This window comes from Astyanax mexicanus, chromosome 17, assembly GCF_023375975.1.
Source record: "Astyanax mexicanus isolate ESR-SI-001 chromosome 17, AstMex3_surface, whole genome shotgun sequence".
Classification (NCBI taxonomy): Eukaryota; Metazoa; Chordata; class Actinopteri; order Characiformes; family Acestrorhamphidae; genus Astyanax; species Astyanax mexicanus.
The window spans coordinates 38579577-38604004 of record NC_064424.1 but is presented as its reverse complement, the minus strand read 5'-3'; the positions used below and the strand labels follow the sequence as shown (position 1 = coordinate 38604004).

General features: G+C 37.0%; 2 protein-coding genes across 3 annotated transcripts in view; both read left to right on the top strand.

The window, feature by feature from the left end:
- Nucleotides 1-3180: 3180 nt before the first annotated feature.
- Nucleotides 3181-18008, top strand: LOC103026746 (solute carrier family 22 member 4). Of its 2 annotated transcripts, none has more exons than XM_015601478.3 (10): nt 3181-3791; nt 6731-6834; nt 9081-9235; nt 9337-9508; nt 11730-11856; nt 12718-12818; nt 15839-16053; nt 16438-16620; nt 16800-16935; nt 17090-18008. In XM_015601478.3, the coding sequence occupies exons 1-10, from the start codon at nt 3399-3401 to the stop codon at nt 17166-17168; spliced, it is 1665 nt and encodes a 554-aa protein (XP_015456964.3). In that variant the 5' UTR covers nt 3181-3398; the 3' UTR covers nt 17169-18008. The 2 variants fall into 2 exon arrangements, with proteins under 2 accessions (XP_015456964.3, XP_007233988.3); XM_007233926.4 differs by having other exon boundaries at nt 17087-18008.
- A 740-nt stretch (nt 18009-18748) lies between these two features.
- LOC125782511 (uncharacterized) overlaps nt 18749-24428 on the top strand; it is a 51795-nt gene continuing 46115 nt past the window's right edge. Inside the window, exon 1 of the mRNA XM_049466770.1 lies at nt 18749-18962. Coding sequence (XP_049322727.1) covers nt 18940-18962 — 23 coding nt within the window. The 5' untranslated portion in view covers nt 18749-18939. The remainder of the gene's footprint in view (nt 18963-24428) is intronic.

Sequence of the window (24428 nt, the reverse complement as noted above, 5' to 3'; positions counted from 1 at the left end):
CCACAATGTACCAAGCTGGCTTAAAGCCATCTGGAATCGTATGTTTTGCTGCAGCTTCTTTAAGGGAGCTACTTTGCCTTTGAGAGCACTGGTGCAGCATAGTATCCCAGAAGAGTGCTGCAGTATTTAGATCCCAGAGGTTCAGCTAGCTCAGAGACATTCACTAGCTTACTATGCAAACCAGATTCGTGGTCAAGAATCATGGTAAGGTTGACACTGCTGACATGGTAAAGGTGGTTCAGTAATATGTCGGTGTTCAGGGTCCTCATCACACTGGACTTGTACCCCCACTTTACAGCTTGGTGGAGGTACAGAACAACACGGGTGTCTGTCTCCTCCTGGTTTGACTGCAGGGTGTAAATCTCTGAAGCCTGAACCCTTAACAAAATGTACAATTTTTAACACATACCTGTATATTAAACACACTACTCAGTGTATGACTTCTAGCAATTCTAGCGCTCCATTCAAATGTTTTTATAGTGTTGGATATGTGATGACAGCTACAGTTAAGCACCGATAACTATGGTCTGAGCCTTTTTCAACTTACTTGGACATTTGTTGAAGTTAGGCAATAGGATCTCATATCAACCCATACCACTGCCCTCACTTCTCTAGCCCAGATGCTGCCTCATTGCTCCCCCAGACCTTGAGAAGCAGATCACATAGCTGCTTCTTATTTACTTCATTGCTAAGAAAGCATTTAAAGTCACAAGGTTTGCGGGTGTGTGGGCCACCAATTATGACTTTCTCATTGGAGCCTCTTCTGACCCTCTCCTGGGCTTTAATAGAGTCAATGTTGGCAAGAAATGCCTCAAACCGTGTTAGGTATCTGTATGGAGATGGATTTAAGCCAGCTTGGTACATTGTGGCAGGTCAGCAATGAGCTCCAACAGGAGATAATGTTCTGTATGTCATTGATCAGCTGACCTTCATTGATGCTGTGAGAACCAAGATACTGCAAAAGATGGTGGGTGTTAACAGAGCTCTTGATGCAAGTTTCAAAGTAAACAACATAAACTACAGGGTTGCCTGCTTAAAACAGGACAGATCAGCCAAAATCTGGGGGTGTTGGAGCTGTTTTTTATGATTAATGGTTTTTATTTTAAGAATAGTGCAGTACAACACATACGAAACACAACATCTCTAACAGTATGTACACGCATGTGCAAATATAACAATAGGATATAACAGTTACCCCTGATTCCTCCCTCACTTCACCCCTGCCTCGCACTGATCTGTTGTTTGCTTGATTTTAGTTTTAGTTTTGACTGTAAAAAAAATCCTGTGAATGTGAGCCCTCCAACTCCACCCTCTCCTGCCCAACAGTGCTGGGCGTCACTGGAGTTCTGATTACCAGCCTGTCCAGCTCAACACACATGTATGCTAGAAAAGAACTTTAATAAAAGAAAGACTAGTCATTTACCTCCCCACAGACCTTATGATTGTGCTATTGATGAGACAGGGTGCCCCTCTTCCCAAGTGCAAAACTTACTCTCTGTCACATCCTGAGACCACCGCCATGGAGAAGTACACTTACACTTTTAGAATTTTCCAGATGTTTCAGATGGGGTAATGTGTTACAGTAACAGGAATTGTAAGAATATGGAGGAGTTTTGCCTTACTATGTTCATTGTTCATTGATTAAAGGGTTAATCTGTGTGTTACTAAATCAGCATTTACCTTAATCAGTATGTTATTCAAGCATTTAGCATGATTCATAAAGATTCACGTTGTGACTTTGAATGTACGTATATTGTGTCGGGTTTTCTTGCAAGAAAGCATGATTGATTCCACAGGTGTCCAGAGATACTGTGTTTTTTTCCAGCCGAACCATGAGTTTCTGTACATGTAATCTATAGTCTGATAAGGTTGGGGTAACAGAGTTCTCGGCTGACGTATAGGATGAATAACTGCTTAGATATCAGGATTCGGGGGGTTGTGAGGGGCCTCCTCACACACCACTGGACTAAGGCCAGGCGAATGCCTGTATAATTAGACTCGACTGTCTAGAAAGTACAATTTTTGGACTGGATCTCCTTTTCTTCTTTATGACGTATCAAGCCAGATACATCATAATTCAAACAGTAGATCAATAATCTTTCAGGAATTTAATATTTTAAAAGCATGAGATTTGCAGTCACACAATGCAAAAAATATGCAAGAAAATCTCTGAAGGATTTTAATAATTATATTTCATGCTAAAGTTTATAGTTAGAAAGTGGGTACAGGTAATTAAATTTTAATTACATATCTTACTTTTGCAATTAGGTCATGTAGAATACAGTATGCTTTATAATAAAATGTATTTTACAGTTTTTGTGCACATTTATACATGTCATTTTCTGGGGACAGAAATGGCACAGATTCGCCATAATTATTTTTCCGTACATAATTTACAGTGATAAAATGAATACATTATTGCAGACTGTGTTTATTCTGAAAGGCGTGTTCAAGGCTGGATCAAGGCAAAGTTTGTACAGTTTAAAATCCAATATAAAACAAGATCAAAAACAAGAAGCTCAAGCAGCATTTTAGCAAGAACAAAAGACATTTCCAAAAGTTCAAGGCTCATTCAGTTACTCATCAATAAGTAACATATAAACACTTTAATCCCCGGATTAGTAAATCATAAACAGAAGTCTGATCTTTGGATGATTCAGTAAAAGCCTACACCAAAGAGATTTAGGGAGAATATGGTGTTGTTAATATTAGAGCACATCACATTCAGACAGTCAGTTATAAGAATATTGTTTGTTATGGGAACCATGAAACTCAGAATGTGACAAAGCTTTAGTCAGGGAAGTAACCAGTGGTCTGCTTATCTAATCTAAAGCTAATCTCTTTATACTGCTAGCAACACATCATACTGATAAAACACGATAAGAAGACATCAGCAAGAATTACAGTGTTAAAACCATGCTATTATTTGTGGGTTCTGAGGTCAATTTGGTCCCAATAAATTTCTATTTTATCCATATTTATTTTGTATACATCAAAGATGAATCTTTTATTTTACTTAAAAAATGAAAATAAAACAATGCATTAAATTGCATTTAATACAGTTGCTCATCTCCACACATATCTGCACAGCCTGATTACCACACATTATATAAAGATATAAAGTATGTAATAAATCTAATCTTTTTATTGATTTTTATTTGTGATAGTGCAGTGGAGAACTAAAATTCAAGGGTGCACTTATTCTTTAAAGAGAAGTGAGTGTCTGACTTGTCAGCAGGTGGACTTTAGACATCTATTGAGACTGTAGTTGTTGTATACACCGTTGGTGAATATTTACCAATCAAATCTGAATGATGAGGTGACTGACACAACGTAACAGGAGCAACACAGGAACCGTCAGTTCCAATCTTCACAGGGAGAATTAGAATTGCTTGAGAATGAGAGACTACGACGATATCACATCTTTTCTGGGAACATGGGGGCGATTTCAGCTGACCGTGTTTATGGCACTGGCTATCAGCATCCTGCCGAATGGCTTTGTGGGCCTCTACATAGTGTTTGTAGGTGATACTCCAACACACCAGTGTCTGATTCCTGAAGAGTACAACATCAGTGAGATCTGGAGAGAGGCAGCGATTCCTCTAATAACCCAGGATGGAATTTTAAAGCGCAGCTCCTGCAGCAGGTACAACATAGACACACTGAGAAACTACTCCCTGATGGGCTACATCCCTGATGTGGACGTGAATATGAGCAGCATTGAGCTGGAGAAGTGTCTGGATGGATGGAATTATAGCAAGGAAATCTACCAATCAACAATAGTTACTGAGGTAAGCATGATTTCAATTCAAATGTAAAGAAACAGAAGCAAAGAGATACTGTCCTGATATGTTTATCTGTTTCCCACTTTTGTGGTGTCGATGCCTAAAAATATAAAGCAATACCAACCCCTTACTCATCTAATAAACCAGAATCTATACTGTTTTTATAATATTTTTTGGATGCTTGATTGAAAAACCTGATATTTTACGAATATATCAAAGAAAATATTAAATTATTATGTACATAATTGTGATAAATGCATACTACCCTTTTAAAAATAAATGCTGTGTAAAATATAAATAAATGTAAATGAAAACAATGCAATGATTTGCAGATCTTATAGACTCACATAGATTTTATTCACAAAAGAACATAGAATGCATACGGTGCAGGTTTTAAAAGTAATACATTTACCATTTCATGAAAAATATAGAATATATAGAATAATATATAAAATCATATTGAACGTGATGGAAGCAACACATCCCAAAAAAAAGTTGGGACAGGGGCAACTAATGTTATTAACAAAGACAGCTGCAATTGTCACAGCCTTGCTCTGTTGCCCTGTGTTTCTTCATTTCCCAGTGTGTTCTCCAGTAATTTATAGCTTCGCCCCCTGTTTCCCCAGGTGTGTGCTTCCGGTTTGTGTATATTTAGTCCTCCCGTGTCAGTGTTTCCTCAACGGTCTTTGCACCTTCCCCTGTTGTTGTATCTTTCCACGTTTCTCTAGTTTTTTATACTGACTTTTACAGCCCTAGTTTATTGCGCCTTGTTTATCTTTGTTTATTTCCGTTTATTTCTTGATAATTTCCTGGTTTATTCCCTAGTCCTGTTATTTTCTGTCTAGTTTTAGTTTATTGTTGTTTTCCCTGTTTGTTTATGTTTGCTTTATTTCTTGTTTGTTCCTTGTTTGTTTCTTTGTTTATTTGTTATTTATTTAATAAATTCCTTCCTACCTGCTTTTACGTCCGCCTCCTCATCTTCCTGCCTGGCACTCCTCGATAAGGGTTGGCGCGGTGAGCCTCGGTCCTCAACCAGGATTAGGCCAATGAGGACCAGAGGTGGGTCAAGCGCGACCCGTGGGATTACCAGGGATGTGCGCCCAACAGCTCCTTGGTGGAGGAGGACTACCCTTCTACGCCAGCAATACCCGTCGCCGCGCCGCCAGCTCCTGCTTCCCCAGCGCCAGTGATACCCGTCTCCACACCGACTCCAGTTCCTGCTCCTAGGACAGTATTTGGACCCAGGGCCCATTTACCCAGGGCTGCCCCGAGGCCTTCTGTATCCACCCCAGAACTGTGCCCAGGCTGGTCCCACGGACTACCCCACAGACTTTAACCAGTCCTGGGCACCTTTCTGTAGTCTCTGTCCTGGTTCCCATGTCTGTCTGTGTTCCAGTTCCCTTCACTGGTGTTTTTTTTTTGTTTTTGTCCCTGTCACTGTGTTCGTGTCTGTCCCTATTGATGTTTTTGTCCCTGTTCCTATGTCCGGTCCTGTCCAGTCTCCGTTCTCTGTCCAGTCCCCGTTCCCTGTCCAGTCCCATATCCAGTCTCTGTGCCCTGTCCAGTCTCCGTGCCCTGTCCAGTTCCCCTACCAGTCTCCGTCCCTTGTCCATTTCCCCGTTCAGTCTCCATCCCCTGTCCAGTTCCCCATCCAGTCTCCATCTCCTGTCCAGTTCCCTGTCTCGTCCCTTGTTTTTCCTAGCCCCTCCCTGCTGCCAGCCCCCGGGGTTAATTTTTATGCACCTCGGGAGCTGCGCGTTTAGGGGGGCTTCTGTCATGGCCTTGCTCTGTTGCCCTGTGTGTGTAATTTGTAGCTCCACCCCTCATTACCTGTTTCCCCCATAGGTGCTTCTGTGTGTGTATATTTGGTCCTCCCGTGTCAGTGTTTCCTCGTCGGTCTTTGTACCTTCCCCTGTTGTTTTGTCTTTCCGCGTTTCTCTAGTTTCTTGTACTCACGTTTACAGCCCTAGTCTATTGCGTCTTGTTTATCTTTGTTTATCGTTGTTTATTTCTTGTTTATTTCCTGGATTATTTCCTGGTTTATTCCCTAGTCCTGTTATTTTCTGTCTAGTTTTAGTTCCTTGTTGTTTTTTTTTGTTTTTTTTGTTTGTTATTTATTTAATCAATTCCTTCCTACCTGCTTTTACGTCCGCCTCCTCGTCTTCCTGCCTGGCAGTCCTGACAGCAATAGGAGAAATCTGCTACAAACTCAAAAAAGCTAAAAACTGTGCCTTAAACTCTCAGAAAAATATTCCTAAAATATAATCATCTAAAAAAACTTCATATGCCACCATCTACGGCCCATAATATTATCAAAAGATTTAGAGAATCTGGGGAAATCCCTTTGTGTAAGGGACAAGGCTGACAGTCAGTATTAGATGCCAGTAATCTTCCGGCCCTCTTTAAAAACAGGCTGTACTAATTCTGTATTGGAAATCACTGCATGGGCTCAGGAACACTTCCAGAAATCACTGTATGAGAACACAATTCTCTGTGCTATAATCCACCTGTGCAGGTTAAAACTGTATTATGCAGGGAAATAGCCATATGTCCACACTATATAGAGACTGGAAAATATGAATATATGGATAATTTGGCTTCCTTCAATTTTGATAGATAATTATTAATATTACAAAATGGTAAATACTTTATTGTCCCAAATGTACTTGGAGTGTGTTGCAGGCCTAAAATACCAGAATGAATGTATATTAATACATTAATTGTTGAAGTGTATCAGATAAAACATTAAAATATTTTGTGTTCATACTGTCTGCGAACAAATAAAAGCCAAAGTAAACTCAAGAATCATCTCTTATTCACTTTTTCCATACTGTCCCATCCTTTTCCTGATTTGGAGTAGTATATACAAATAAAAATCCTGTTATGTATTGTATGTACACTGCAAAGCTATAGCTCTAAAATGACAGGTATTTCTTTGCTTTTAGTGGGATTTGGTGTGTGACAATGAATATAAAGTCCCCCTGTGTTCATCAATATACTTCCTCGGAGTCCTAATGGGCACTTTCATTTCAGGACAGCTGTCTGACAAGTAAGCACAAATATTTTAACTGAACATTACTTTAAATGATAAATGCTGATTTAGTATGTACAGAATGTAATGTATGGACATTGTTTGTCTATACAGCAGTGTGAAAGAGTGTTCATGATTCCTTTTTTTCTATTTTTGCATGTTTTCTTATCAGAAAAATGTAATATCAGTCAAAGACATCATAGCAGAACGTCAAGTGTTGAGTTAACTCCCACTAAGTTGATTTCAACTCTTTCACATGGTTTATATAGCTGTACACTCTTTGAAGTCAACATTTAGATAGTTAAATAGTTAACAACTTGCCAGTTCCTTTTCAACTTATATTTGTTTAATAACATTGTTTTATTTACACTGAAAATAGTTAAAATACATTAAAAGAAAATATTTATTTGATATGACTATTTATTATTGAATTATTATTTAGGGGAGGCTATCTTGTGGTTTGTTATAAAGGATAAAACATTCCTGCTTACATTCTGCCAGAGGAATAGTTATGAAAGGATAAAGGAGAGGAATAGTTGTGAAAGGATAAAGGAGAGGAATAGTTAAGAAAGGATAAAGGAGAGGAATAGTTGTGAAACGATAAAGGAGAGGAATAGTTATGAAAGGATAAAGGAGAGGAATAGTTAAGAAAGGATAAAGGAGAGGAATAGTTGTGAAACGATAAAGGAGAGGAATAGTTATGAAAGGATAAAGGAGAGGAATAGTTGTGAAAGGATAAAGGAGAGGAATAGTTGTGAAAGGATAAAGGAGAGGAATAGTTGTGAAAGGATAAAGGAGAGGAATAGTTATGAAAGGATAAGGGAGAGGAATAGTTATGAAAGGGGCAGGGTGAATTATTTTTGTATTGGTGTATTTAAATTTAGCACATAAAGAACTAAGACTAATTAAGTTTCTAATTAAATGGTTGTGGAGTTTGGCAATAATTACATGTCCCTGCAGTTTTTGTGAGTGAATGACTGCAGACTATTTTTGTTTACTTTTATGTAATAAATTTCACTCAATCAATTGTAGAAAATAACTGTGGTCTAATCTGAAGGGAGCTGCCTAGGTAGTCATTGCCCTCAAAGGCAAGCTCCTTCTTTTGGCAGCATTTTAACCCATAAGGAATCTTATGATTTAGTGCGTTTGAGACATGCTCTGGAGTCTACATCATGTCTAGCGCGTTGTGCTCGTGGGCTCTGTTTATAAATTCAAATTACTTATAAATCTCAAAGCAGCAGCAGATATTTCTCTTTTCTTTGCACTTCTGCAGTAATGTGCTCATCCAGATATTACAGATAAACTTAAATATTTATGATTTACTTCATGATAATTCACACTTTCCGTTACTCAGAGTATGGTCAGTTTTATTTATTTATTTTATTTATTTCTGATTAGATGCTTTGTAGAAATGCATGTGTAATGTAACCTTAATATAATAAATAGTTTGTATAAGCTTTCAAAGCTAAATCCTCAAACTAAGCTACATTTCACACAGAAACAGGTAATAAGCACTTTTGTAAGAAGTTCTGGAGAAGGATAAAAGTAAATGTAGCCAGGTGAAGGTGAATTATGTACCTATATTTAAGATGTGTGTTTGTGTACCTTTAAAAGCCATAGTAAGATCTGCTTTTACTCTCATGGAGGAAAAAGTGGGACTAAGAACAAGATAGAAGAAACGCTTAAGCTGGAGAGAATAGTGCTGCTCCATTTAAATTAGATTGTCCTGCATCCAGATGCATGCTCAAATGTGAGGTAAAAATGCAAAAGTACCGAACAATATCAGGTTTATTTCTCAAAAAGCCGTGGTAGATGCCTATTTGGCCTTTAAAAAAATGTAAATGAGAAAAAATACATTGGGGGAAATGGCATTGTGTGAGTGCGGTGGAGTGTTCCTAATGTTCAGGTCCTGTGTTTTTGGGTTACAGAACCAATTTTGTCCAAGTTCACGTAATGAAATTCTCAGTAAGGATGTGTAAATCAAAGTAAGCTTATAATCAAAGATAAAAGATTTATGTTAGTGGTAACAAGATGGTAAGATGTTAGTAATGTTATTTCTCCTTTTTTTTATTAGTGCCACTACCATTCACTAATTCACTAATTCACCATTCACACGTTCTAAACTGTGATTTTACATTGTGTGTTTTTATTTATTACTGTTTGAAGTAAAATTATGTCTTATCCCTGGTGACGTAAATGTAATCATGGAAATTAATATCAATGTTCTGTAAATAAAAGATAACAATGAATGAATTTCTGTGCAGGTACGGCAGGAGGCCAGTGCTCTTTGCTATGATGGCCATGCAGACCTTGACAATCTTCATCCAGATGTTTTCTCCCAGCTGGGAAGTGTTCACTGCAATTTACTTCTTTGTGGGATTTAGCGGCTTTTCAAACTATGTCGTAGGCTTTGTGTTAGGTACACAGTAACCTTGTTTAATCCAACCCATTACAGCACAGATGCAGTCTGATTGGTCGTGTTTCTACAGTATCTACAGTAACAGTATCTCTTCTGAGCAGGATCAGAGATTCTGAGCCCAGCGACTCGTGTGGTATTCTGCTCTTTGGGCGTCTTTATGGGATCAGGGATTGGCCAGATGTTCCTGCCGCTGGCAGCATACTTCGCCCGCTGGTGGAGATTGCTGGTGCTTATCAATGCTCTTACTGGTGTTCTTTACATCCCATTGTGGTGGTGAGTGTGTGAGAATGTAAGAATTGGGAAATGACAATAAATAAATGGCCAAAAAAATACAGTAATTGAAATTTTTACAGGTCCTAGAAGGACCCGTTAAATTGGTAGAGTGTGAAGTTTCACGCTTTATCAATGTTAAGTTTCTTTAAAGTATCTTTTACAATTACAGAGCTTTTTCCTAACATGGTTCGTTAGGAGGTGGGATTGGTTAAGTAATCTGTGAAATCTGTGGCACGTTTAGTGTTAGTTAGTACAGGGATCAGATAGTAAAGAGCTCTTTTCAGGTCCAGATGCAATTTTTTCTGTCGGACTGAGGACTAGATTTGACCTTGTCGTCTTTAATCTATGTCTGCGTAATTTCGCTGTATGCTTCAGGTTATTGCCTTGCTGTAAAAAAAATGTTCTCTTCTCAAGTCATTTTGTTCCTTTACAGATTTTCTGTGTGTTCCGGCATTTATTTATCCATTTACTTTGACAGACCTTCCAGGCCTGCTGCCAGGAAACATCACCACAGCATGATGCTGCCACCACCATGCTTCACAATGGGGATGTTGTGTTTGTGCTGATGTGCAGTGTCCACCCAAAACAGCTATAGTCTGACAACAAAGTTTCATTTTAGTCTCATCCGACAAAAAAAAAACCCTTCTTCCTCCAGGACCTTTTAAACCCTCTTTACTCCTTTATCTTGGCCTACGTTCACACATCAGGTAATGGGGCTTAAATCGGATCTTCTAATGAATTTCTAATGAATTGTCTACATACTGTGGCTGCAGAATCAAAGGAAAAAATCATCAAAAATCATTTTTTCAACGAGGCTGGAGTGAATTCTCAGTACGAAGCTCAGCTGCAACTCGAACTTATTCAAAACTCTTGAGATTCAAATAAGGGTTAAAGTGAAACTTAACCTGTAGCAGTGCTCTTTAGCTTGTGAATGTCAGCTACACCATTCAGACAGATGTCAGATATGGGTCACATTAAAAAAGATTGGAACAGCCTAAAAATATTGATTTTGGTCAGAAAATCGGATTTGGGCCACTTTTACCTGCTGTGTGAATTTAGCCTCTCCCACACTGCACCTCTTCTATAATGCTCTGTCTGGTGAAGAACCCTGTAAAACTGTTGTATGGCAGAGTCTCTACCACTTTAACTTCTTCAGAATAGTCCTAAGACTTTTGGTAGTCTTCCTCACTTGTCTTCCTCTGTATCTGCCCCTCAGTGTGTGAGCACAGTCTGCTCCAGGCAGATTTACACATGCACCTAAAGATGGATTTATTTAACTGAAATCCAGGGATGATCAGTAACTGGGATTTGATTTGTATCCATCACCCTAGTTATACTTTTCAATAGGTTAGTAGCAGGAATACAGCTTAACCAGTGATTGGACTTTCCAGACTATCTTTTTTAATTACTGGAGACACAATTACTGCACCTAGCTGATCTCCACTACACTAATTGTAAGACTTCCAGCTCCAGCTACACAACCTCTGTTGAATGATGTTGTGTAATCATGTACAGAGACCACTTCAGTTTCTCTGATTTTGCTATTTATAGGTTTATGTTTGAGTAAAATGAATATCGTTGTTTTATTCTATAAACTACAGACATTTCTCTCATATTTCAAATAAAAATATTGTAATTTAGAGCATTTATTTGCAACAACAAGTTATTATTCATAAAGATTTAAAAGTTTAGAAATCAATATTTGGTGGAATAACCCTGTTTTTAATCCCAGTTTTCATGCATCTTGGCATGTTCTCCTCCCCCAGTCTTACACACTGCTTTTGAATAACTTTATGCCACTCCTGGTGCAAATATTCAAGCAGTTCAGTTTGGTTAAATGGCTTCTGATCATCCATCTTCCTCTTGATTATATTCCAGAGGTTTTCAATTTGGTAAAATCAAAGAAATGTATCATTTTTAAGTGCTCTCTTGTTTTTTCCAGAGCTGTAGTTTACATTAAATTAATTTAATCATCTGACATTTTAAATAAGCCATATTATTATTTTGAATGGAAAGAACATCCAAGTGGGTGAATACATTGTTTTTGCTATTGTAGGCATTTAATTTACATTGAAATCAGGTTAGAATGTTAGAACTGGCGTTGGTTCAGTTTGGTCTGTTCATACAAAAGATAATGCACAAACATATATCTCTACAAAATAGCATCTAACTGTCAACAATGAAAGATCTGTAAAATTAATTCATTTCCTTTGCTTTCCAGGTTTATTCCAGAGTCCCCAAGATGGCTGCTCTCTCAGGGCAGGATAGCTGAGGCTGAAGCGATACTTAGACAAGCAGCACAGAAGAACAAAATCTCTGCTCCAGAGGTTATTTTCAACCCTTCTGAGGTGTGATATTGTTACTTTTGTACACCTATGTATTACCAAAGTGACAATGAATTAAAATGCTACATGTACATCAGAAAATAAGGAAACCTGGTAAGTTTACCTGGAATTTTGCACTGATTGCTGCAAAATAATACAGGTGACAAGATTCTGCACCTAACAATTATGGTTACACAGAGGGCTCATTCTGTTCTATTTGCTCATCCTTCAATCCCTATATATTGCAAGCTCAGAGACATTTTGCAAACACAGACACACTCTCAATACTGCTGTTCCCAGAGGCAGAGGGTCTGTGTATTACAAATAATTTCTCCTTTCATCAGTCTTTGAAATTTTATTTAGTTTTTATTCCTTGAAGAAAAGTGGAATAAATATCGTCATAGTTTTTGTTTTCAAGTATTTATTGTTATTTAGATCTCTTGTCATTTTTATCATGAAAAATGTCGTCAACTAATATTTTTTACTGTAGTTTTCATTAACGAAATTAACACTGCTGCAATGCAGTGTAGTTTATTGTCTGTCTCTGCCCACAACCTCTTATCTCGTGCATCAACCCATTTACCAATATTTGCACCCTGGCCTGCACCCATTCTACAGTTCACTGCCCCTCAAAAACAGACTGAATTCCCCTGCTTATCCACCTGCTTCAATAACTCACACTGTAATAAAACAGTTTTTACAGGTTTATACCAGTATAAGTTTAAAGTATTTGTCCTGTAACCTCTTTCTCTGATAAAAAACCTTAAACTAAAAAGAATATACGATATTTTGGAATTTGTCTTATCATTTTAAAAAACAAAATGTGGAAGTGGAATACATGAATTTTCAGTTTTAACAATTTTACTTTTCTGTTTATTCCATCAGATTGAGGAGTCAGCTGCAATACGAAAGAAGAAATACAGTATTCTTGATATCTTGAGAAACGGCAATGCAGTTACAATTTGCATTATTTGTTCACTCTTATGGTATGTGGCCATTTTGCACCTATAAACAATTATGTTTATTAATTACATAAATAAAAATGCAAACTGAAATAAGGAGATGAGGAATGCAAGTCTGAAACTTATACTATTGTGTTACCATATACAGTTGCAAGAAAAAGTATGTGAACCCTTTGGGATTACTTGGATTTCTGCATAAATTGGTCAATAAATGTGTTATGGCTAATGACTTTTCTAAGGGCTAACTGGGGCCAAGGTGTGATGTGTTTGGATGTGTTGGTTAAAGCTGCCCTCCCCTATAAAAAACACACAAAAGTTTTGAGTTTTCTGTTCTTAGGAAGCATTGCTTGAATCATGCCTTGCACAAAAGAGCTCTCAGAACACCTACATTCAAGAATTGTAGATTTGCATAAAGCTGGAAATGGCTTAGAAAAGTATCTCTAAAAGCCTTGATGTTCATGTGTCCACGGTAAGACGGTCTACAAATGGAGAAAGTTCAGCACTGTTGCTACTCTCCATAAGCGTGGTCGTCCTTTAAAGATGAAGAGCACAGCACAGAATGATCAATGAGGTGAAGAAGAATCCTAGAGTGTCAGCTGAAGACTTACAGAAATCTCTGGCACATGCAAACTTTTCTGTTGACAAATGTACAGTAAGGAAAACATTACATTTCATGGGAGGACACAGAGGAAGCCACTTGCTGCATGATTGAAGTTTGCAAAAGAGTACCTGCATGTTCCACAGCTAAATATACTGTGGACAGATAAAACCAAAATTCAGTTGTTTGGAAGGAACACACAATGCTATGTGTGGAGAAAAAAAGGCACAGCACACCATCATCAAAACCTCATCCCAACTGTGAAACATGGTGGAGGGGCATCATGGTTTGGGGCTGCTTTGCTGCCTCAGGGTCTGGACGGATTGCTGTCATCAACGGAAAAAATTAAACAAAATATTTTGCAGGAAAACTTAAGACCATCTGTACGCCTACTGAAGCTCAACAGGACAAACATAGAAGTAAATCAACAACTGAACGGCTTCAACAGAAGAAAATACACCTTCTGGAGAGTTCTGACCTCCTGAACCCAACTGAGATGCTGTGGCATTATGACATCAAGAGATCGATTCACACCAGGTATCCCAAGTATATTATAGCTGAACTGAAACAGTTTAGTGAAGAGGAATGCTCCAAAATTCCTCCTGATCATTGTGCAGGTCTGATCTGCATAGGTTCACATACTTTCACCCCCCTCACTCTGAACGTTAACATGTTGTGTTCAATAAAACCATGCAAACATATAATTTTTGTGTGGTATTAGTGTAAGCAGACTGTGTTTGTTTATTGTTGTTTTTGATGGAGATCAGAACACATTTATTGACCAATTTATGCAAAAATCCAAGTAATCCCAAAGGGTTCACATACTTTTTCTTGCAACTGTATTTATAATGGACTTATGAATTGACACTGTTATGTTTGTGTATGTGTGGGTTGTTTTTTCTCCATTGCATACACAAAATAGGACTCTACACAATTCTAACAACTGCTTAATTTTAACTAATCCATGTTCTTAAATGTCATTCTAAATCACAGTTTTGCAAATTGTATTATTTTGCACTCTTTGAATAATCAGAATTAAGAGTATAAAAGAGAAATAAAGTATAAAAGAGACTTCAAGGGACTAGAGTAAGAGCTCAAAGAAAAAGTAATAGCTCAGAGTAAGAACTAAGAGTAAGGGTAAAAGCTCAGCATAAGAATAAGAGCTCAGAGAAAAAGTAATAGCTCAGAGTAAGAGTAAAAGCTCTGAGTAAGAGCTTAGAGTAAGAGCTCAGAGTAAGAGTGTATTTACACTCAGCACAAGTTAAATCTACTCAGTTTTTTTTTAAATAACTAAAATAACTAAATTAAATCAAAATAAAGATCTATGATCAACTATTTAAGTTGTTCTAACTACATTTTACCAACATAGAAAGACCCTTGCAAACTGTTGCCTTTTTTATTTATTTTGTATTTCTTAAAATAATATAATATATAAATATATTCTGAGGCTTTAAACAACATCTGCATTTATTAAGGTAAGAAGGCAGTAATAATTAGCCAGAAATTGCTTAGCTGGTTGTGCATTTATCACTTTTATTATTCTCAGTTTATTATTATTCTTTATTAACACTTAGTACTTATCCACACACTGAGTCTCCACACTAGCATCCAGACTAGATAACTAGCTAGGTTAGGTTAGCTATATCATTCCCACTGCCTATTTACACATCATCCTTCATGCTAGCATTTAGCTATTTACAGAGACACAAACATGAGCCAAAAATTACAGAGGGTTAACTAGTTCTCTAACCACTATCAGGGTATTTCTACAATTACACTCTTATAAAGTTATTTGACATGAATAAAATAGGTTTTGATAAATTTACCTTGAGCCAGAATTACTTTTTACAGTGAGTACCTCCCCCTTTTCCCCCTTCTTGCATGAGGTAGTGTAATTCCAAACACTGCGTCTTTATCAGTGACGCAGTGGTAAAGCAACCCCTCTCAAACAGTTAAAAACACTCTATAATCACCTTATAACATACAACCATACATATCAGCAACCAATAATAATAGAAATTAGACTTTCTTCTTTGCGCTTGGGTACAATCCTTGACCATCTGATATGTTTGAATGTTTGGGGAAAAAATTGTAGACTGTACCTGACAAACCCATTGAAAAAAATCTAAATTCCACACAGCATATTCTATCCCAGGTGGTTGCTAGGTCTTGCCAGGCAGAGCAGTGGTGCTTTTAGTTTGTATGGGCATTGGGCAAACCCCTGTGCTTAAGATTATTTGGTGCCTTTAATTTCTGTTTCTGTTTCCAAAACTTACTTTGTAAAATCATATTTAAGAACAATCTTAAAATTATAAGCGTCTCCCATGTACTTTAAACTTATTCTTAACTTAAGAGACTTAATTCTTTTTTCTTTTTGCCATTTACTGTATATTGTATTGAGAATTTTCGTTGCAAAAACACTCAGTGAGTTTGTAATATATTTCAGGATAGTTATCACTATGTCCTACTACGGACTAATTCTGAACACCAGCAACCTTCACGGAGATCCCTACTTGAACTACTTTATATCTGCAGTTGTGGAGCTCCCAGCATTCTTCATAGCAATGTTACTACTCAAATATTGCTCACGTAGATTCTGCCAGTCCTCAACTCTAATCCTGGGTGGAGGTATCATTCTTTTTGTTCAGCTTGTCCCTGAAGGTAAGATTCTACAGCTGTGTACCAGTTTGTAGCTGTTTATTGATTATCTGGTTGGATTCTGTTGCATATTTGATTTACATAGATGCGTGCATATAATTATCAAATGCTTTAATTAGCTTTTTTATATAGGAAAGACCCACTCTCAGCATGAGTGCTGGTCAAGTTGGTCATGCTTGTAGACCAGCTAAACCATAACCCTTAAACACACTGCATGGTAGGTTAGCTGCTCAGACAATGCTCCTTCAGCTATAGGTTGCTATACTGATTTCTTTACTACCATCCGTCGTAAAGTTACTGTGAGGGTGTCTACTAAAGTTGCAGGACCTTATTATAAAAGAGTGTATTTGTGCTGCTGTATAACAAAGACTAATCTTTTCTGCACAGATCTACCAGAGTTGGCTGTCTTCCTAGAGATGGTTGGGAAGTTCGGCATTACTGCAGCATTTTGTGTAGTTTATGCTGTGACATCAGAGCTCTTCCCCACTGTTGTGCGAAATATGGCCATGGGAATCTGCTCCATGTCTGCGAGAATAGGATCCATTATCTCCCCTTTCATTATATACCTGGGTAAACAACTTACATGTGTAACTTTGGTCTGCATGCATATATACTGTGGTAATCTTTGTTTGCCAGGCCCTTTTGGAACAGTTTTAAAGATCCATATTCACTGGCTACATCTGGCTAGACTGTTTGAACATGAGTAAGTCTTATGACACATTTTCTTCTCTCTCTCTTTTTTTTTTCAGGATCCTATTACAAAATGCTCCCCTATCTTCTACTGGGAGCCTGGGCCGTGGTGGCCAGCCTTCTATGTTTGTTGTTACCTGAAACATCAGGCAAAGTACTGCCTGAGACCATCTCACAAATGCAGAGGATTAAATGGTAAGTTAGTCCTGAATAAAACACCCAAACACAACATAACATTGCGACTTTAACATAGTATTGAAACACTCATGGTCGGGAAACCTGAAATGTGACAGATTGCAATACGTTATGTTTTTGGCGTTGTGGTAATCTTTAAATGTTTCTTCAGCAGGTTTGGAAGCTTAAGGAAATTTGAATTGTCACACGGGGCAGCGGAGAAAACTATCACACTTAAAGAGGCAAAAATGTAGAACTGATTAAATGTTTTCAAAGGCTTTTATTATGAAGGATGAATATTAACATGGATGACTTGCATCTGAAGAGTACACCTGTTTCACCAGCGACTAAATTATCCCTAAATATGTCTTTTGTATTTCTTTTATGAGTGTGGCACATGCTGCCCATCCGGATCCTTTTTGTGCTCTATTGTTTATCTGAGAAGTAGTAACATATACACAGTAGTTCCAGCCAATCCTAATGGAGAGTTAATCTGTTTTAGATTATATTAATAAATAAAAATAAAAGAAAGATAAGGCTTTGGATTTGGTAGATCTGTGACCAGTAAGACAGCATTCTGTCCACTGCTCCAAAATTTATGTTTAGAAAAAAATGAGCAAAACAGGTTCTAATGCTGGAGCACCGTTTACTGCAAGATGTGCAGTACAGTACAGTATGTATCGTCACTGTCCATCTGTATCAGTATGTTTGTTGATTTTTTTTGTTTACTACATAATTTAAACACACAAACTAAATGGACCAATAGAAATAGAAATTCTCCAGATTGATCCTATAACTTTTTTTACATTGACTTATAGTAAAGGTTAAGAGGCTTTATCTCTCTCTCCTGTACAGTAACTGTTTTGGACAGTGATGGCCTTTCCAACATTAGACAGAATGTATTTCAGACTGGTTAAAGAACAATCAAATGCCTCACACTTTTTCAGCTTTCTATTACTTAAGAGTGGCCACATATTTATTTTTAACACACAGGCAGCCGTCATTGTTGGGACCTTATGGTCGATGTGGAAATATCAATTGATGTCCATTAATTAAAATCATGTCATTAAAGATGATTATAGTTTTCAAGAGAAGCTGCTTCATTTCTGTCCTAGTACCATATGGAAAAAAGTCTACCAAATGCAGCGATACTAAACCTGATACTCCAATGACTGATTAATACCTTAGCATTACTTTGTTAAAACCTGTTATTGATCGTCATTTAATACCCATGGTGCTGAAAAAGACCCATATATAACTGTTGCAGTGCCTTGAAAAAGTATTATACCCCTGGGATTTGTCACAGGATTTTATATGATAGATCAACACAAAGTAACCAGTAAGTTAACAAATTAAAAGTTTTTAATTTTGTAATATATAAAAATATGTAACTTAATACTTTGTAGGACCACAATTCACTCCAAATAAAACTGCAGGTCTTTTGGAGTATGTTTCTATGTATCTAGCTTTGCACATCTAGGGGCTGAAATGTTTGCCTAATCTTCTTTGCAGAATAGCTCAAGCTTGGATGAAGAGCGTTTGTGTACAGCAATTTTCATGTCTTGGTTTCATGTTATGTCTTGGGTTTAAGTGTTCAACTAGACAGAATTTAATATTTAAAAAAACACCCTGTCTTCATTCTGAGAGCCTCTTTTTGCATTACATAGGAAAATGAATTCTGCACAAAGTAACTGCACTGCATATTGATCCAAAATACTTTTGCTGTCTGCAAAGAATTAATAATGTAATTTGAGTAAAACGCTGCCGGTAGGAACAGAAAAAACTCAATGTGTTTTTTATATTTTTCCTTCCTTAATTTGTAGAATACGTGTGTAGGCAGCTCCTTCTGTTTGCAGTTGAGATCACTCCTCTCACACAAAGTGAAAGTAAAAGCAGGAGCGAAAGAGTGTTCAGAGTGAGGGAGCAAGCTAAACACTCGCTTATAATCGCGTACCCTCCACCCAGACTCTGCTGGATTACCTTTTTTCCTGATTTTATTTCTGATTGTCCTGGTTATTTTCCGGGATGGAGCAGCGGGGGATGTTCAGGTGGGTAAAGGTTCTGGAGCTCAGCTGCTGGGCTGACTGCAAGAGGATGGAGTTTTTTTATCTCCACATTACCTCTATTATTCTTTTCCATACTCCTTTATTCTCTTCTATATACATTTATACCAACCTGAACTCATCAGTAATGTGTTTTTGTGGGTTTATAGACTGTGACTGTCGGTAGGAAGAGGAGCTGGATGTATATGATTAATAGCGGTATGATAGTGTTGTTGGGTGAATGTGAAAGAGAAAGTAATGTGCAGCAGTTGGTGTATAAATAGCTCTGGGTTGCTGGCTGTTCTCTACCTCTGAGGCCCGTTACAGGCCTGTAATCATGGAGATTAGGCCTGGGTTAAATTTACAACCCTATTAATGTGTCAATTCTGCAAAATTTGCCAAAAACCTGCTGATAAAATCAAAAACAGCTAAAGAGAGCTGGAGAGTGGGTAATAATAGGTTTATATTATGGCAAACTGTATTTATCTCTAAATTAAATGTAATTTCCTAGTTGTTACAAAATAATAAATCACTAACTAGAGCGGTAACTAGTGGTAATACATTTTATTTCTTAATTCTAAATTAGTAATAATAGAGCAATAAAAATTGTGGTAATAAAATGTTAAAATAATATTAGTAACAAGTTGTATTTATCTTGAAATTTTACAAACATATTTCTAGTTGTTAAAAAATTAAAAGCGATAGCAATGGTTGGTAATAAAATGGTAATATATTTGTAACAAAAATACTTAATACTTAGGTTCTTATAAATATATTGTTAGTAATAGTATTGAAAACTAGTTGATAAAAAATGTGAAGAATGGTAACAAATTTTATTTACCCTTCAAAAACTATAATTGTATTTGGTTGGTACAGAATAAAAAATGTTGTATTAAAGTATTCAGAATATATATAGGTATACGGTGTCCAACTTTAACAGCCGTTACATTTACTAAATAAAGGGTATAGTCAGCTAAAATGTGCCACTTTATGGTAAATTACCTATAAGACCATCAAATAAGCTTTATAAGGGATCTGATTATATTGTAATGAATCTTAAATGATTATTATTGTTTTTAGTTTATAAAATGTCCAGCTAAAATGGGCCACTTACCTAAAATTACTTTTTCACAAAAATTCCTTTTTAAATTCCTGACCTATTTAATTATGTCAGGTCAGAACATTCTTTGGAAACATTTTGCTTCATTGGTAAGATTACTTATAAATGCTTTATCACTCTTATTAGTGATCAGTAAAATTTGCTGTGTTGTTCTCAACATACGTATATCCTATGATGCTCTGCTCTCCCCACCTTAGCAGCCTCATACCAAGCAAAATAAATGTGGTGTTGTAATAATGCAAGAGAACTTGTGTACAATTTTAAAGAGCTATGATGCTGCAAACATATCTGACACATTTTACACCCCTGTACCCCTGATCTACTCCACTATAGCCCAATAATTTAAAATGGAAAAATAGGAGAATGCATTAGGGAAGCATTAAATATTTCTCAGCTGAAATATTGGTTGAGCTTGTGTTGAGCTGTTGTTTACATGTACAGACACTCTGTACAAACTTCTTTACTGGTTGTTTGATAAATGTCCAATGTGATTAAGCATATTAGACAACAAGGCAGCTGGCTAGTGTTTATCCAGTTAGCTAATGTAGTTACATGTTTTTGGCCGGGTATTTGTACTTTGAACTCAATTTCTGGTTTGGTCTGAGTTCTCTCGCTGCAGTTTAGTCTCTGTAATAAACAGCTGAGATCTGGCAGCTACCACCCTTGTCTCGCTGTACAACCCACAGTGACTAGTTACTGATACTAACTGACTGCCTTTTAGTATTGTTTTAACATGATAAAAATATCTAAACAAGTAGACACTGCTATTTGCTGACTTACTGTATTATATGTAAAGCAATTCTGTTTAAACTCTGAAGAGTAGTAATGGAAGTGGCTCCTCCTCATTGCTGGCCTGAATTAATTTAGTACCATATGTAAAATGAATTACTAATGTAAATGGAATATATTAAGCACGGAACAGAGTGCTACAAAAATAAATGATGAAATACAAAAATCACACACCCGTCTAAATTAGACAAAAAGGTCCAATCTCTGTTTGTGTGTTATTTGTAAATTTGTACAGTTAAACAACACAATGTCAACAAAACATCATTCAGCAAAATATGAATTAGCATGTGACAAGAAGTAAAAGCAGCATCCAGGTGACATATTTTGCAATCTTTAGTGAAGATTGCCGTTTGGAAAAACAGGGAGCCTATCTTTGAGGAACTGATCCTGGTTCTCCTGTCTGTTATGATCTGCCATGTGCTGGATTCTCTCTGAGGGAGCTACAGAGACCCAGAACATACCATGATGAGTGTATAATGTTTAAGACTTTGTCATACAAAAATAACTAAAAATATCTATATTTCTTTTATTTTTTTATTCAATTGTCCCCCATGCCCAAAACCTACAGGAACCACAGGATACACACTCTCTGTTTACCCACACTTAATATCAATAAAACATTTTTGACAATGCAAATACTGCTTTCATATGCATATACTGCACACACAGTAATGTGTTCAATTGAACATTTACAAAAATAAAAAATAAACTATTTAAGCATTCTACTGTCTACTAGACATGAATGTTCCAGTCTGGTTATATGATTAATTATCATAATTTATTACTACCCTCATTTTAGCTAGATTATCACAGAAAAAAAGCATAGCAGCAAATTTAAAAACATTAAGATATAGAATTTCATTAAACATGACAAACAGTAAATCTGGAACAGATGACCCAATACCTATTTTGTTGCTGGTATGCCTACCGTTAAAACCTTCCTTATGTTTTTTCTTCCTCTTCCTTTCTCTCTTTTCTTTTCTGGCTTCCTGATGGATAACTCTGCTTCGTGATTGCTGAGGTTTAATCTTTTGCCAGCTTCAGGAATCACATGGCCGGCTGGCTCCCATCAGCAACTGTGTTGGTTGGCCTGTGTCACATATTAGCCTGTGTCTGTCCTGTGTTTTTCCCTCTTTTGGTTTTCTGTGCTCCTGCCCTGTTTTCCTGTCTTGTGTTTCCATCCATGTGCTTTTTTGAGCACATGGCATTGTTTTGTTATTGTTCTGTCTCCGCCCTAGCCCCGCCCTAGCCCTGCCCAAGCCATTAGTGTTGTCACCTTGTGTCTCATTTGTAACTCCGCCCCCTCATTACTTCCACAGGTGTCCCTAGTGTGTGCCTGTGTATAAATACCTAATGTGATCCATTGTTCTCTGTCGCGCTTTTTGTTTGACCGTGTTCGTTAATCTTTCCAGATTGTGTTTAAATGTTTTGTTTAGCCTCAGACCTGTTGTGTTGTTTGTCCTCAGTGTCTCAGGTTTGCTTTGTTTAGTTTGTTTCTTTAGTTTGTTTCTTTGTTTGCTTAGTTTGCTTGTTTGGTTCAGTATTTTAGTTTATCCTCTGTTTCATAGTGTTTTGTTTTAGTTACCTTTTCTTTTTATACTCTCTAGTGTTCCTTTCTTTGTTAGTTTAAATATGGATAATAAAAAAGACTTGCACTTGCATCCTGCCTCCTCCTCCATGTTACAGCCTGCTTGAGGGAGATTCCGATAACAGTATAGTTGTGCTTTCCTGCATTGACCATTACAATTTGTTGTCACGTTTAAATCATAACCAGATTATTAAATATTACTTTTTATGTTCGGTATCAGTTGAATACTTCTTAAAACACTAATTGTATTGCAGGGCAGTACAGGGCCAAATGCTAGCAGATCTAATTTTCCTTTAGCATTTGTTTGTTTACTAAAAGCCTAACTGTATTCCTTGGTTTAGATTCCAACATGCATAACAAGCCTTCCATCTGTTTGAATGAAAAGAGACCAAAATACTGTAATTGAAGGAATAATTACCATTTCAACAGCATATTACATAACTGATCAATCTGTTAAAACTTCCTGATTAGTTTGTAATTTTTGTCTCAAAACAAGATTGGCTTGTTATGGCTACTGTACTTACACAGATCTCTACAGTGAGGGGGGGGGGGGCTTCCCCGCACTTCAGTCAATTTGGTTCAGTTCAGTAACTGTGTGTTGAGGGTTTGTATGTGTGTGTGTAGTGAAGAGGGGGGTTTCAGGTCAGTTTCTGTATGTTAAGGAGTCTGACTGCCTGGTGGATGAAGCTGTTTCAGAGTCTAGTAGTGGAGGCTCAGATGCTCCGGTATCTTTTGCAAGACGGCATCAGAGCGAAGAGGCCGTGTAAGGGATGGGTAGGGTTGTCCACAATGCTGGTGGCTTTGCGGTTGCAGTGTGTGGTGTAGATGACAGCGATCTATCCTTCTAGCCCATCATTTGTATTAGGCATGGTGCCAGTAGTCACATTTGTTTATCTACTCCAGAGAGTCCTAAACTGTTTCTTCTCTAAAGGGCCTAGACCAGCTTTTACAGGACTGTAGCTGAAAGAGTTTATTAAATATTGTTGTGAACAAATATTTGGACAAATAGTGTGTGTGTATATACAGCTGTGGAATACAATTTTTCTCAGTCGATTTGGTACATCAGGATTTACATTGGCATCACAACAAGTGCCTTTCTCAAAACAGTTAGTGCAAACAGCAAAAGTCAATGAAATACCTGCAAAAGCTCGTACCTCCCTCACAATGCCTAGTCTGTGTGTTATTGCCTATGAACAAGGCAGTGTATGAACAGTGTACAGTGTGAGTATATTTTGATGGAAACAAACTTTTGACTCAAATCAAATCAATTGAAATTGTATGTGTAACACACAAAATACACAAAAAACTTACTCAAAACATACTTAATCATGTCTGTATGTGGGAGACCGACAGCAAGAAATTAGATTGTAATCAACATTGTTCAAGTAATATTCTTTTACTGTATCGTTTGCACTGCAATATGTTGACAAAAAAATGAGAAATTCAGGAAAGACAGAAAGCTGTTTGGCAGCACACATAACACAAAGAAAAAACTACAAAACTAGACACTTACTCTAAACATTCAAAACAAGCTGAGAAAACAACTTAAGGAATAATAGTGCTTTCTTTTTTTATGCATTTTGGCTCTCCTCTCTGATGGGCCACATGTTTTCATTCACGTTTCATTGAATATCATCTCCTGCGATGATTTTAAACGATCTAAGAAACAGTTGTTCTTCCAATATTTGGCTGCACCCGGCGACCAGCTTCAGCCATTATAAGACCAGGATTTTACCAACTTTACCAACAAAGTTTTATAGAAATGTATAAATTATGCCTGAGAGATTATGATAACCTGTATAGCACTTTTGCATGTAATGACCTCGGCAATGACCTAAAACATTTTTGGAGGCTAAGACAATTGCATAGATATTCAGTACAACACATTTTGATGAGCATGACATAAGCAATGGATAATGCAAAAAAACAGCAGAAAATTGTACATAAACATTAGCATGAATGACAAACACATTTG